General features: G+C 45.5%; 1 protein-coding gene across 1 annotated transcript in view; it reads right to left on the bottom strand.

Moving 5' to 3' along the window:
- Nucleotides 1–1,922: 1,922 nt before the first annotated feature.
- ltk (leukocyte receptor tyrosine kinase) overlaps nt 1,923–14,797 on the bottom strand; it is a gene marked incomplete at its 3' end in the record, with an annotated part of 48,915 nt that continues 36,040 nt past the window's right edge. Inside the window, exons 15-24 of the mRNA XM_079528247.1 lie at nt 13,183–13,369; nt 12,673–12,763; nt 11,937–12,001; nt 10,652–10,781; nt 9,577–9,674; nt 8,592–8,684; nt 7,641–7,742; nt 6,578–6,712; nt 4,611–4,701; nt 1,923–3,029 (exon numbers count right to left, since the gene is read on the bottom strand). Coding sequence (XP_079384373.1) covers nt 1,923–3,029; nt 4,611–4,701; nt 6,578–6,712; nt 7,641–7,742; nt 8,592–8,684; nt 9,577–9,674; nt 10,652–10,781; nt 11,937–12,001; nt 12,673–12,763; nt 13,183–13,369 — 2,099 coding nt within the window. The remainder of the gene's footprint in view (nt 3,030–4,610; nt 4,702–6,577; nt 6,713–7,640; nt 7,743–8,591; nt 8,685–9,576; nt 9,675–10,651; nt 10,782–11,936; nt 12,002–12,672; nt 12,764–13,182; nt 13,370–14,797) is intronic.

Genomic DNA, 14,797 nt, shown 5'->3' with positions numbered 1-14,797 from the left:
GCTAGTCTACTGTGGCCTGAGCTGGCGTCCTCTCACCTACAGTCCAAAGTGAATATATTAGTAATTGCAAACATGGGACATTTCGAAAAGGAATGTAAAAAAGAAAAGAAAGAAAGAAAAAACACAATGCTGTAAACGTAATAAAATACAATAACAGTTTTCAGAAAAAAACGGCATCAGTAGCTTAAACACGAATGTCTTTTCACCAAAGTTGTCAACAAAGCGTGAACCAGCAGGGTCAAGGGTGAGCAGTCATATTACCTACACCTAATACTGTAAGCTCCAAAAATAATCTCACAACAAAAACACACTAAAATCCTCAGCGTTCATTTATCCAGTTGTGACTCAGAGATTGTATGTGTTGATAACGTACACTCAAGAGTTAAGGGAAACCTTGCAGATTTTGAACCCAAATTGAGGAGATCAAAATCGATTTCTCCACAAAGTGTTGACATCGCGAAAACCATGACATCATCCAACAAGTAATTTCATGTTATCGAGCATACGAAATTCTGTATGCCCGATGATGAAAGAAAAACAAAATAGCAATGATTTCCTTTAACACTGACGATGTTGCCGTGTAGTAGCTAGTGAATGATGCGACACATTCATTATTTAAGGACTTACTGCATGTCAATATGGATCATTCACTGCACTTTATACAACACAACCACGTCATATTATGCAACGGCAAAGGAAAACAGGCATGGAGACTCTTCGTCCTGGCTCAAGTGTCTTCATGACAGCCATGCCCAGTCATGTGGACCCTCAGGAAAGTGATGGGAAAAGTACCTGGAGGTGTACTTTGATTAAGTATTTCAGTGTTCTGCTACCAGTGTTCTGGAAGCCCAGGGTGTGGGCCTCCACTCCAGTGTCAATCACAGTGATGTGTGAGAGGGTGTGAGAGGGTGTGTGTGTGTGTGTGTGTGTGTGTGTGTGTGTGTGTGTGTGTGTGTGTGTGTGTGTGTGTGCGCACGCACGCGTGTGTGTGTGTTTATATACTTGTATTAGTTACTATTACATAGTTGTGAGTATGGGTATGGGTGGGCAAAAAAAAATCTATTCACTAATTAATAAATAAATCACTAATATCGTGATTCTTTTAATGCCACGATTATTAAAATCGATTTTAAAGTTCATTCATTCATTCATTCATTCATTCATTCATTCATGTAAAAAATAACCTGACTGACGTTATCTGGCTGCATTGAAGTGTATGATTCAACTTTGCATGCTTTATATTGTTTATAATTGTTTTAAAATGTTGTAGTATAAAAAAAGCTAAGTAACTTGATATCGTAAATAGAAATGTAATATCGAAACGCAACAATCGTTGAACACAGAATCGCAATATATTTAAGAATTGCAATATAAATCTAATCGGCACCCTATAGGCCTATCGAGATTCGTGATCGTATCGAATCGGGAGGTAAGTGAATCGTCCCACCCGTACTTGTGACTGAGGGACAAATGCAAATTAATTTGAGAAATAGACATCGTTAGGATCGCTTTTCTGGGTCTCAGAAGACAAATGTAGGTTTTATGGTGTGCCAGTGTCATGCACTGAAAATATCGAACTCACAATGGTTACAGTTACAAATGGCAACAAACAATTTTTTTTTTTATGGCATTCCTAAAATGTTGATGTCCTTTGTATAGTAAGTAATACAAACGTGTGTGTGCGTGCGTGCGTGCGTGCGTGCGTGCGTGCGTGCGTGCGTGCGTGCGTGCGTGTTCCAGCATTTTCAGGAACTCTTAGTTACTCATTCTGTGGCCCTTGAGGAGACCCCCGCAGTCAGAGTCTTTGTTCTTCGTTCTTCAGGCTTCCAGTTTCAGTATGTAAGTTACAGAATTTTCCAGAGCTCTAATTTCAATGGAAATCCCCCGTCGGTGGGGGTGGTCGCGTAGGGTTGAGTCGCTTCCTACACAGGCGTGACGCTAAGGTCTTCAGACAGAGAGAAGCCAGAGTCTCTGTCCCGCGTGGGTTTCTCTGGCTTGGTGTGTCTCCTCACGTCTTCATGGCCGTAGCTGGCGTGGCGCTTCAGCAGCAGCTTAGGCATACCGGTGGCGGAGGGGTTGGTATGGAGGCCCAGCCCCAGGCCAGACACGGAGGCGAAGCTGGGCACGGAGCTGGCGCTGGCGCTCGCCCCGGCCTCCGGTGCTTTGGGCATCACCAGGGGCAGGCTCTCCGCCTCGTAGCTCTGCTCGTCATAGGCGTAGTTGACGTTGCCACAGGGGAAGCTCTGGAGCTTTGCCAGGTCCATGACAGCTGCTGTGGGGCCTGCGGTGGGGGCACCGGCACCCCCCGCTGGGGCCTTGCGGGAGGACAGGCTTGAGGTAGCTGGAGCCTGGCTGGATGGGGCCGGGGAGGAGGAAGGGCATACGGTAGAGGTGCTGAGGTGGGCCATGTTGCCTCCGCTGTCACAGCCAGCCTCTGCACCACACTCTGAGGCCGGGTTGCAAGACGGAGAGACTTGAGAGGTGCAGGTTGTGGATGTCGACAAGGAAGAGGGGCTTGAAAGAGGCATGGACTGAGTGTGAGCCAGCGCCTTCTTCCCCCTGCTGAAGCTCTCCAGCACCCAGGAGCCGTACGTGGGGTTCCACAGGTTCTTGGTCTTGTTCTTCAGCCTCTGGCTCCCCGAGGAGGAGCTGTTTCTGGAGCAGGGTCGGTGGTGGAGGGGCTCCGGGTGGAGCCAGGATCCTGCCGGACACCCCCCCGCTGCCGCAGATGCCGGCAGGCCGGGGGCTGGGACAGGCTCGGCCCAGGACGGCTCCAACGCCTCGCGGTAGGACGTGACTTCCTGGTGTACATGCTGGGTCCGCTGGAGGAGCAGGCGGGGCTTGGTGGGCTGTGGGGGAAGTGTGGCGGGACCCGGGCCCAGGGAGGACGAGGGGTCCTGGGGAACAGGATGAGATGCCAGGAGTGGAGTGAGGCTGCTGGAGGTGTGTTCGGAAGGACGGATCACACCGTCTTCCTCCATGGTGGGACTGTATTCTATTGGCAGGGGGGTGTTGATCACATCTGGATCCTGGTAGAGAGAGGAACAGAGGTTGTTTGTAGATGCAACGCCGCTGCACAACTAAGTATAACACTTTTAAAAAGTATAAAGTGCGTAATATGACTAATCGATAGTCGTAATAAAAAATAAATTCGATTTATTTTTCTAAAGGAGGCTAAAAAACAGCCAAAAAGACACGCATATCTACAACCTAATAGGCTGGGTGCCAGTGATAGTTCAAGAATAAAAGATTCCGCACACCAATTTCTGCTCCCAGATATATCTTTTACTTCAAGTGGTAACGTTTCGAGCCGAAGCTCTTCCTCAGACCTTCCGTTCGATTCCGATGCGTTGAATTTATTGAAAACTAGAAAAAGTGCCCTTCTGGGCACAGGTCTCCACCAAGAGGATAGGACTGTGTGAGATGTTTGGCAAAATGTTTAGGAGTAATATAAACATGTTTTTTTGTTTGTTTGTTTTTTCCAACAATTTTCTTTTGTTGAGGAAATGCAGAGCCAGATCACTCATAGCATCTCTGAGGATAGAATTCTGGATGAGCAGGACAGCATTTTGAACAAAACGGGCCACTCCTGAAAACTTTGGAAGGCAATGTTAGCCAATCAGTGTAGAATCGGAGAAATCCAACAGACTCGTCTTGTTCACATGACTACAGAGATCATGTGTACCGATTTGCGTGAGATTTGGATGAAATCTGTGCGACTAACATAAGCAATGTGTTTTGCAGAAATCGGCCTCATGGTGGCGCTATAACCGGCAGATGTGGAGGGATGCAGAGACAATGTTTTTCCATGGCCTCTAGGGAGTGCGCATACATAAGTTGTATACAGATCGATGCAGTTATAGCTAAAAACAGGAATTGGCCTGTTATAGCGCCACCATGAGGCTGATTTGGAAAATAATGAGTGGCATGTCGTCCTCGGCCTAGTGGAAATGTGCGTGTATAATTTCACGGAAATTGCACACTGTGTTTGTGATTTGTGGCATTTTGTTCGAAACGGACCAATCATGTGAGCTTTGGAAGCCAATCTTAGCCAATCAGGATGGAAGATGGGAAATGGTGCAGATCCGTGTTGATCACATGACTATGAAGATAGTGTATACCGAATTGTGTGATGTATGGATAAAATGTGTACAAGTAATCTACAGAAATGTGTTTTGCCTAAATCAGCCTCATGGTGGCGCTATAACAGGCCGTTGAAGAATATTTGGGGCAGAGGTTCGTTGTTGGCATCCAGGGAGTGTGTGTGCAAAGTTTGGCATGGATCGGGCCAACGGTGCCGGAGATTAGCTGATAACGGACGGACGGACGGAAGGAAGGAAGGAAGGAAGGAAGGACGGACACACACACACACACACACACACACACACACGGACGGAGTGCAAAACATACTCTCTCCCCATGCCTTCGGCCTGGTGGAGACAACAAATAAAGAATTTGCTAAGAAATGTGCTTCTCGATTATTTGATTAATCGAAAAAAAGTAATCGATAGAATAATTTCTAAGATAGCTGCAGCCCTAAGATACAAATCCTGCAAATGAATTTGAACAATGTGAGAGTTTATTTTCAGCGTAATGACGGTAAAATGTACCTGAGTGCAGTAGTTGATCCTCTCCAGGATGGTGGAGAAGTTGGGCCTGTGTTCTGGACAGTGCTGCCAACACTGGGTCATGATCCGATAGCTGCAAGTGCATCATGGTACAGTTCAGACACACAGCACAGTGCATCATGGTACAGTTCAGACACACAGCACAGTGTATCATGGTACAGTTCAGACACACAGCTCAGTGCATCATGGTACAGTTCAGACACACAGCACAGTGCATCATGGTACAGTTCAGACACACAGCACAGTGCATCATGGTACAGTTCAGACACACAGCACAGTGCATCATGGTACAGTTCAGACACACAGGACAGTGCATCATGGTACAGTTCAGACACACAGGACAGTGCATCATGGTACAGTTCAGACACACAGCTCAGTGCATCATGGTACAGTTCAGACACACAGCTCAGTGCATCATGGTACGTGACAGACAGTTCAGACACACAGCACAGTGCATCATGGTACGTGACAGACAGTTCAGACACACAGCTCAGTGCATCATGGTACGTGACACAGTTCAGACACACAGCTCAGTGCATCATGGTACGTGACAGACAGTTCAGACACACAGCTCAGTGCATCATGGTACGTGACAGACAGTTCAGACACACAGCTCAGTGCATCATGGTACGTGACAGACAGTTCAGACACACAGGACAGTGCATCATGGTACAGTTCAGACACACAGCTCAGTGCATCATGGTACGTGACAGACAGTTCAGACACACAGCTCAGTGCATCATGGTACGTGACAGACAGTTCAGACACACAGGACAGTGCATCATGGTACAGTTCAGACACACAGCTCAGTGCATCATGGTACAGTTCAGACACACAGGACAGTGCATCATGGTACAGTTCAGACACACAGCTCAAGGCTGTTGTTCAAGTCAGTGGTTCTCAACGTGCATATCGTCGCTGTCGGGAAAAAACCTCTTATCTCCACATTTGAACGCTTTGTGTTTTTTCCGAAAATGAATTGCCTTGAACTTGACCATCATGATCATACTCATACTACAGCGTCACACAAAAGCATCAAATGTAATAGATCCACAAGCTCGAAACGCGGCACGAAGCGACACATTTTGAGCTTGTAGATCTGCTACTTTTAAATTTGAATCCTGAAAAGTTACAGTTTTGGACATATGAGGTTTCCACCCGACAGAGACGATATACAAGTCTGTATACAGACAGACACTAGTCTGTATACAGACTAGTGTCTGTCTGTATACAGACTAGTGTCTGTCTGTATACAGACAGACACTAGTCTGTATACAGACAGACACTAGTCTGTATACAGACAGACACTAGTCTGTATAGAAAGACACTAGTCTATATACAGACAGACACTAGTCTGTATACAGACATACACTAGTCTGTATACAGACAGACACTAGTCTGTATACAGATAGACACTAGTCTGTATACAGACAGACACTTGCAGGACGTAGTGAGGAAACTGTAAACATGGGTCACGCTTGACACTTTCAGAGTTTAAATGAACATGAACACTCTAGATTTTGCTTTACACACAGTAAAATATTCAATGTAATTTATCCATTTACACATTATTGTAATCAAATAGGCTCTTAGTTACGGGTCCATCTGGTTACAGAGCCATTGCCAGTGGTGGGAAAAGTACTCACATGTTTTACTGCAATTTAGAAATACTCTGTTACAAGTATAAGGAATTAAAGATTTACTTGAGTAAAAGTAAAAAGGTATTGGTCTGAAAATGTGCCAAAAGTAAAAGTGCTCATTATGCAGAATGTCCCATTTCAAGTTTCAAATGTATACAAATGAATCATTTGAAAATAGAAGATCTACATTAAAAGCTCACAATTGTGAACTTGTAGATAGGAAATTGGAAATACTCAAGTATCCCAAAGTACAGTACTTAAGTAAATGTACTTAGTTACTTTCCACCAGTGCATATTGCAGGTACTCACACAGGCCCTGGACAGCTCTTGGGAGGGTCCATCCTGCCACCACTGGTGACAAACTCCAGCACCTCCTGGTTGGTCTTGCAGGGATATGGCATGTATCCCAAAGAGAGAATCTCCCACAGCAATACTCCAAACGACCTACAGGGGGAGACACACATCAAGGGAACAGAGTTGATGGTGTGTGTGTGTGTGTGCGTGTGTGCGCGTGTGTGTGTGTGTGTGTGTGTGTGTGTGTGTGTGTGTGTGTGTGTGTGCGCGCGTGTGTGTGAACTTGCTGCCTAATGTACATTAGAGCAGTTGTTCCCAATCATTTTTGGACCAGGGCCCACTTGTACAATGTGTGGGGCGAAAGCATTGTCACAGCATGTTTATTTTATTTTAAAGCATACTTTAAGTTCCTATTTATCAGTGTCACAAGTTAAATATACTAAACCGGTGCCCGGCTGTAAGGATGGAAGTTGGAGATCCATGCCCCACCCTGACCCGGCTATGCAATACCTGTTGTACCCGTGTCAGAGTACCCGCTCCACCCATCTGTCTGTGTCCCTTTATTCCTATGGAGTTCTGTATCAGGTATGCCCAAATATGGAGTGTTGCGATGTCAGAACAGGCCAGCTCCATATACTGTATGGACTATAATGGGCAGGGGGCCTGTCCGGAGCCTGGGCAGAGGCCTTTTGTGGCAGTTCTGGACAACCGTGGGCCCGACCCACTTGACACCAGGCACTGCACTCCCTGTGGGGGTGTGGAACGCGTTGTGTCGAATTTGAAGTCAGTGGGGCGAACGGTTCTCGAGTTACGTGCATTACACAAACAGACAGACGTACAGACAGACAGACAGACAGACGTACAGACATGTGGTGCATTTATAGATAGAAAGATAAAAAATGAAGACGCTCGCACACTGTCTTGTGTGTTTTGAAAATTATTTGGAGGGCCCACAGGTTAGGTTAGCGACTGTATTAAGAGTGTATTTATACCATGTATCAGTCTTGTATCACTGTATTAAGAGTGTATTTATACCATGTATCAGTCTTGTATCACTGTATTAAGAGTGTATTTATACCATGTATCAGTCTTGCAGGTGAAAATTCCTTCCATAAAGGCTTCTGGTGGCATCCATTTGACTGGCAGCATGGCACGACCTCCCTTTCTATAATAGCTGGCTCTGAGGAGGAAAAACAACGCTATCATTATTAGAGAATGGACATTTATTATCAGCCAGGGGAAAAGAAGAGGTAAATATCACAAGGTCATGAACTATATAAGTACATTTAGAAGCGAGCCCTGTGGAGGAAAATTAGATAGCTTTTCAACTGGCTCTTATTTACCACAATCAATCCACTGCTGGCTGGACTGCTGTCGCCATGAGACTCATGAGACATAAATCATTAGCAGTAGCCATAGCCCTACAGCCTGATTCATCCACTTAAACCCCAGCATTCGTATATTGTGGGCTTTCGCTGAAAATAGCAGACCGACAAGCTCGATCGGCTATTTTCAGCTAAATCTTTACCCACAATAACAAAAAACAGAAAATACACTATCATAGAGCCCTGAGGGACACCCGCTCAACCATATGGGCTTTAAGTGGTCTCTACTGTACATAGTTGGGCACAGAAAATGGTCGATTCACAAGCTCACTTGATGAGGTTGCGCATCCATTCAATTAATAATCAGGCTTTAATCACCTTTTGTTTTCTCTCTCTTTCTGGAAACAACTAAAACGACAGAGCTTGCACAAAAAACTAATTTCACCCCAACTATTTCCGGGTAGAATGTTAATGGAATGGATATTGGAACAAAATAATATATTTCTAATAACAATATCATACGTATCCGGTTCTTCCAGGAATAAGGTTAACGAATACCACTAATAACAGCGTGGGCGTTATCTACCCAGAAATACATTTATTGTTGGTTGTGGTGATGTCATGATGATTTGGTGCCGGTCTATGGCCATACTGCCTGATGTGGCAGCATGAGGCTGCAGTGCAGATCTAGCATCCTCACTCACCTGTATATATCTCGTGCCATGCCAAAGTCTCCTATCTTTGCTACTCTGTCTGGCCCGGGGCACGTCAACAGACAGTTCCTGGCAGCGATGTCTCTGAAACACGCACACACACACACGCACGCACACGCACACACGCACGCGCACACGCACACACACACACACACACACACACACACACACACACACACACACACACACACACACACACACACACACACACACACACACACACACACACACGTATGTTTTTACTGCAGTGGTTCTAAATCTCAGGGTGGGGTCTACTCTGGGGACCGTATTTGGGCTCAAGAGTTGAAAACTATTAAATCCCTATCGGACTGGATCAGATTTGACTTTTGGGTTCACTTTGATATTCAATTTGTGATCATACAATGATCTCAACAAACATTAATGTAATAAGCAATATAAGTTTGCTAAATCAAATCATCTGATCCAAATCTGACCCCCTTGGACAGGCTCAGATGACTCTGATGAGTGCACGGGTGGTACAGTAGCTGACTGTGTTAATGTATTACTACTGTATATGTATAGCAACAACTAATGAGACATGGATAGAAAGGTATAACGTTTATTACACGGCTTGGTTGAATGCTTGATTCTGATTGGCCAATCACTGAATTCAGCAGGGTGTTATTTCTTGATAATGACCGCTCCGCTCTATAACAGACCGCTGTCTAATCAAAGCCTCAGAGCACCTGCTGTGCTGCTACATGACAGCCATGTAAGCAAACACATCCGGTCATTATGTAATGTTTCATTATATTATCCCTTGCATAGGTTGCAACAGGCCTAAATGGGTTAATGACATTAATAACTTCAAAGACATGGCCTCACGCCTTAACTGCACAACACAACACTTCAGTGTCAAACGAGCCTCACAGCTAGCCTGGCTAATAAGCCAGACTCAAATCACGGGTGAAGTGGCAGTCCTCACAAACCAAACAATAGAGAGCGGAGGTTCAACCTGTGTATGAAGTGGTTCTCCTCCAGGTAGCGACAGCCAAAGGCGATGTCTCTAGCCATATGCAACAGCTCCAGCATGGTGAGAGAGGAGGCCTGGCACTGCACACACACACACAACATAACTGTCACATGTTGGATAGAAACCTTGTATGTCCTAAACTGTTACTTTTCAGGAAATGGGAACACAATTCCAATGTGTTTTGACTCAAGGGGCAGTATTATGCATCTTAAAGGGGCATTCCACTCACTTTCAACATTTTACTATGTCATTAATATACCTTAGAGCTGTTGTGTAGAAATAATAAAAAAGTCCCCCTATTCTGTGTTTCCTAGAACTGGAGGTCTGAAAAAAATTAACATGGTGAATCATGTTAATGATTTTTTTGTTAATGATTTTTCTAGGAAACACAGAATGGGGGGGACCTTTTTATTGTTTCCACACAAGGACCACCACTTTTCAACATCTCTTCATATAATTGGTCCTCACTAATGTTCATGATAAAACACCACCATTTTTTCCTACTCAGTCTGTGTCTCATAGGAGGGCTTTGGGCAGTTTGGACACCCGTCCACCAGTGACATCATCATTAGGCAGATTTATTTTTAAACAAGATTTGTTTTAAAATATATTTAGATTTTTATTATCGTGAGAACGATGGTTTCAACTTTTGCATTGCAACTTTTCAGGAAAAGAAAGCCTGCCGTTTCTATTAGCTTGGATTCACCATCGATGATGTCACTGGTGGACGGGTTTCTGAACTGCCCACAGCCTTCCTATGAGACACAGACTGAGTAGGAAAAAATTGTGGTATTTTATCATGAACATTAGTTAGGACCAATTATAGGAAGAGAAGTTGAAAAGTGGTGAAGTGGTCCTTTAAGTGGTAACGTGACACAGGTCACATTTCATATCAGCAGTATATCAAACACTTATTTTAACGGTGGTGAAAACCAGGACAAATTGGCAGTGAATGCTGAAATTTGGTGACATGTTAGTGTTTTAGAGATATGCATTGGGACTTGAAGACGGGACAATCCCTGCGACCCGGTCTGGCCCGGTATAGATATAGACATACCGCACGGGGTCGGTTCTGTCTCAGGAAGGTCTTCATGTCTCCTCCAGTCATCAGTTCTAACAGGATGAAACGAGGCAGAATCTGCAGACTGACTCCAATGCAACGAACGATGTTCTGGTGGCTGAACTTACTGCATGGACATGGAGAATAAAGCATGGATTAGTGTGTGTGTGTGTGTGTGTGTGTGTGTGTGTGTGTGTGTGTGTGTGTGTGTGTGTGTGTGTGTGTGTGTGTGTGTGTGTGTGTGTGTGTGTGTGTGTGTGTGTGTGTGCGTGCGTGTGTGCTGTGCACATCCACCTACGCACGCACGCACGCACGCACGCATGCACGCACGCGTTTGCATTACTGTAGGCTACTTGTGAGGACATCAACATTTTAGGACAGTCATTTTAGAAATGCTTTAAAAACAAAAAAACGTTTTTTTCTTAGGACCAGGAAAATGGTCCTCAAAATGTCTACTATACTTGTGGGGACATGTGACCCTAGCAAGTATTAGTAATACAATACAAACAGAACACGCACGTAGCCAGGCACGCGCACACACAGAGTGAATTCTCTCACTAACTCACTATAATACTATAATAAACAACAGCTGAGGGGATGGATACGAAAACAAGCAAGCCATTGAGGAGAACATTTGTAGCTGTGGCCCTCGCAAGCTGAGCCAGCGCGGACTGACGGTACGTATCTGTTTCTCTGTTGAGTCCCGTCTGGTGTGCCAGCTGCCTCACACATGTGAGAAAGACGCTACAGTATATGTTAGCAGTGTTTCGGGAGTTTGAATTGTACGCTGTGGTATGTGGGTTAGCCTAGTGTGTGTGTGTGTGTGTGTGTGTGTGTGTGTGTGTGTGTGTGTGTGTGTGTGTGTGTGTGTGTGTGTGTGTGTGTGTGTGTGCGCGCGCGCGTGCGTGTGGGTGTGCGTGTGTGTGTGTGTGTGTGTGTGTGTGTTAGGAATGGACGATATGGACAAAATCAAATATCACAATATTATTGACCAAATACCTCAACATGAATATTGCAATAATAATACCATATTGTTACTTTAATATCAAATTTCCTTTATTCATTTATTTTTCAATCATCGTATATTAACACTGGGAGGGCGTCACTCTGACTCAGACATAACCATAAACAAACTGCCGATCCGACCGATACAGTATGTCCATATATAGGCCAGATGAATATGGAGTCTTACATTAGGATATCATTATAAAATGGATAGTGTTATATAATAATAATAAATAATATGTGAGGTGCAGAGGGAGTGTATGGCTGTGTTGCACACCTCATAATCAGAGCCTCCATCAGGAAGTCCATCTCATCCTGTTCAGAGCAGATCTCTGGAAGTGTCTGTGGAACACAGAGGAATACAAAGACATGGTAAGAGGTATGTGTGTGTGTGTGTGTGTGTGTGTGTGTGTGTGTGTGTGTGTGTGTGTGTGTGTGTGTGTGTGTGTGTGTGTGTGTGTGTGTGCTCGCGCATGCGTGTGTGAGTGCGTGCATGTGTGTGCACGTGTGTGTGCACGTGCCTGTGCATCTGTGCATGCATGCGTGCATATTCGTGTGAACATTGCTAAGAGTCCAGACAGGGGTCTAATCAGCAAACTATTGAAGAACAGGCAGACCCATGTGGAGATAAGAAAGAACTGCAGATTTTCAGTGGGTTTACTTTTACTTTAACATGGATTTCTGGCCAAAGTTCTGTGACGGCAGCTGATTGGTTTCCATGTCATCGTTGCCTTTTTTTAATGCTGTATCAGTGATGATTGCTACCTGGATCACATCAGAGCAAAGCAATTTATTCTGTCAAAGGTGTTAGAAAAGGTTGTAATCTAATATCCTCCTCCTAGAAGCGTGCAACCTTTAGATCAGACCGATGAGTGTACGTGTGCCCGATGTGACGTCGTTTACTGGGTAATGTCACGTAATGAATAGTACCTCCCGCACGCCACGTGAGGCACTCTCATCTAACACTTAGAAGTAAGCGGTCATCCTGTGAGAGTGTGGTGCAGCGAGCTGACCTTTATGGCCACCTGCATGGCAGTGTGTTCACTGTTGGTCCCCAGGACCTGGCCCTCGTACACCTCACCGAACGCACCATGGCCCAGAGCCCTGCCATAAGAAAATACATTGACACGCGCACACGCACGCACCCACGCACCCACCCACACACACACACACACACACACACACACACACACACACACACACACACACACACACACACACACACACACACACACACACACACACACACACACAGGGATAGAGTCAGGCATAGAGACAGATAGGGTGATAAGCTAGTGCTGACTGGACACTGTATTCGTTCCAGGGGTGATACCAATCATCACAAGCTAAAGCAGTACCTTCTCTGCTTTACTTTATGTTTCTCGGTGGGATTTTCAAAATTACCATGTGACCCCAGGGGTAGTGGGTGTGACGTCAGTACTCTATTGACAGTAATGTTAATCTATTCATTCAATTAATGTTGATCACATGCAATTGTGACAGGCGTAGCTGTTGCATTGCACCTGAGCAGCGTGATGTTCTTGCGTGGCACTTCCTTCAGTTCACTGAGAGAGGCAGCCTTCCCTGCAAAGCAGTAGTTGGGGTTGTAGTCGGTCATGATGGTGGACGAGCGGATCTTGCTCAGCTTGTACTCGGGGCTCTGCAGACGCACCCTCACAGCATGGAGCTGGTTCTTCTTGCGGTAGTAAACTAGAGAGAGGGAAAGAGAGAGCAGGAGAAAAATGGAAGCTTTTTCACTTAGTGGCCCCCGAAAACCCTTTTAAAAACATAACCCAAACTGTAGCCATGATCCTTGACCTGCAATGTACTAAAAGTTCTAGCGGCAGCTTCCCGACTACGTACAGGAACAGTAACCCAAGGAGCGGTCAAGTAGCATCACACCGGCATATGCTCTCGGATCTGATCAGGGACCAGTGAAGTACTGTGATACGGATTATAGTCATTGCCATAATATATTATATATAATGAAGTATGATTGTACAGCATGTGAGAACATGATGTTGGCACGACGTTGCAAACTTAGCCGAGGCATAGCTGGACTTGCCAATACACCAGAGATAAGATTGTCCTCGCGGGTCTAATTGAAGCCAATTCATTCCGAGCACATCCATGGCACTCCCGTGCCGGCGCCGCACAAAGCTTTTTAAATAACAATGAATTGTGGGAATTGAGAATTGCGCCGCAGCGAGCGCACCATTGACCTCTCGTTGCTTACTGCTCCTGGACCATCTTGCACCCAGTGAGTTTGGACTCACCCTCCACGGAGGCGGCCCGCGGCCCCGATGCAGGTGGGTAGTCTGCCAGGGAGGGGCACTGCGTGCAGGTAAGAGGAGGTTGCCCTTTGCCGTCGAGCCATCGCCCGGTGCAGACGCCAGGGACTCGGCGGTGGGGGGGGGGGGGGGGGGGGGGGGGATGTTGGGGGATGGGTGGGGAGAGCAGGAAGAAGAGGTGGGAGGTTGGGGAGGAAAGGAGGAAGATGAGGAGGAGGAGGAAGATGCAGAGACGGGGCGCCCAGGGAACAGACTACCTCCCTGCATGGGGGAGAGCTCAGGTGAAGAGACACCATTAACCTGTAAACTGGAGATCTCGGAGTGTGTGCGTGCGTGCGTGCGTGTGCATGAATTACCTCTGCGTGAACATACTGTACATGTGAACATATACACATAATTGTGTGTTGTACAGTATAATATATATTTATATATACTGTATAAAATATGGACAATACAATACAATACAATACAATACTCAGCCTCCAAATATAATTGGGCAGCAAACAGCAACCCTCGATGGTGCACAGAATGGTGAGGCTGGATGTGTTTTAGCCAACACCCTCCCCACACCGATGGGAAATCCCAGTGGGACTATATACATTTCATTCACTGGGGTATTTCCCCATTGAAAATAACAATATATTAAAGTGTTGATTAAATGCGATTTTACTTGTGAAATCAATCCTCTGTGTGCGTGCGTGCTTGCGTGCGCGTGTCTGAAAGCAAATGTATACTTTTCACGGTTATCTCCAGAAGCTCACTGAAGATCACCCTAATATAATTAAAACGTGAACTCTTATCATATTCAACAATGTGTCGTAGTGCCACAACTGATTTATTCACCACT

The sequence above is a fragment of the Electrona antarctica genome (assembly GCF_951216825.1).
Source record: "Electrona antarctica genome assembly, chromosome: 18".
Taxonomy (NCBI): Eukaryota; Metazoa; Chordata; class Actinopteri; order Myctophiformes; family Myctophidae; genus Electrona; species Electrona antarctica.
This window is presented reverse-complemented; position numbering and strand designations above follow the sequence as displayed.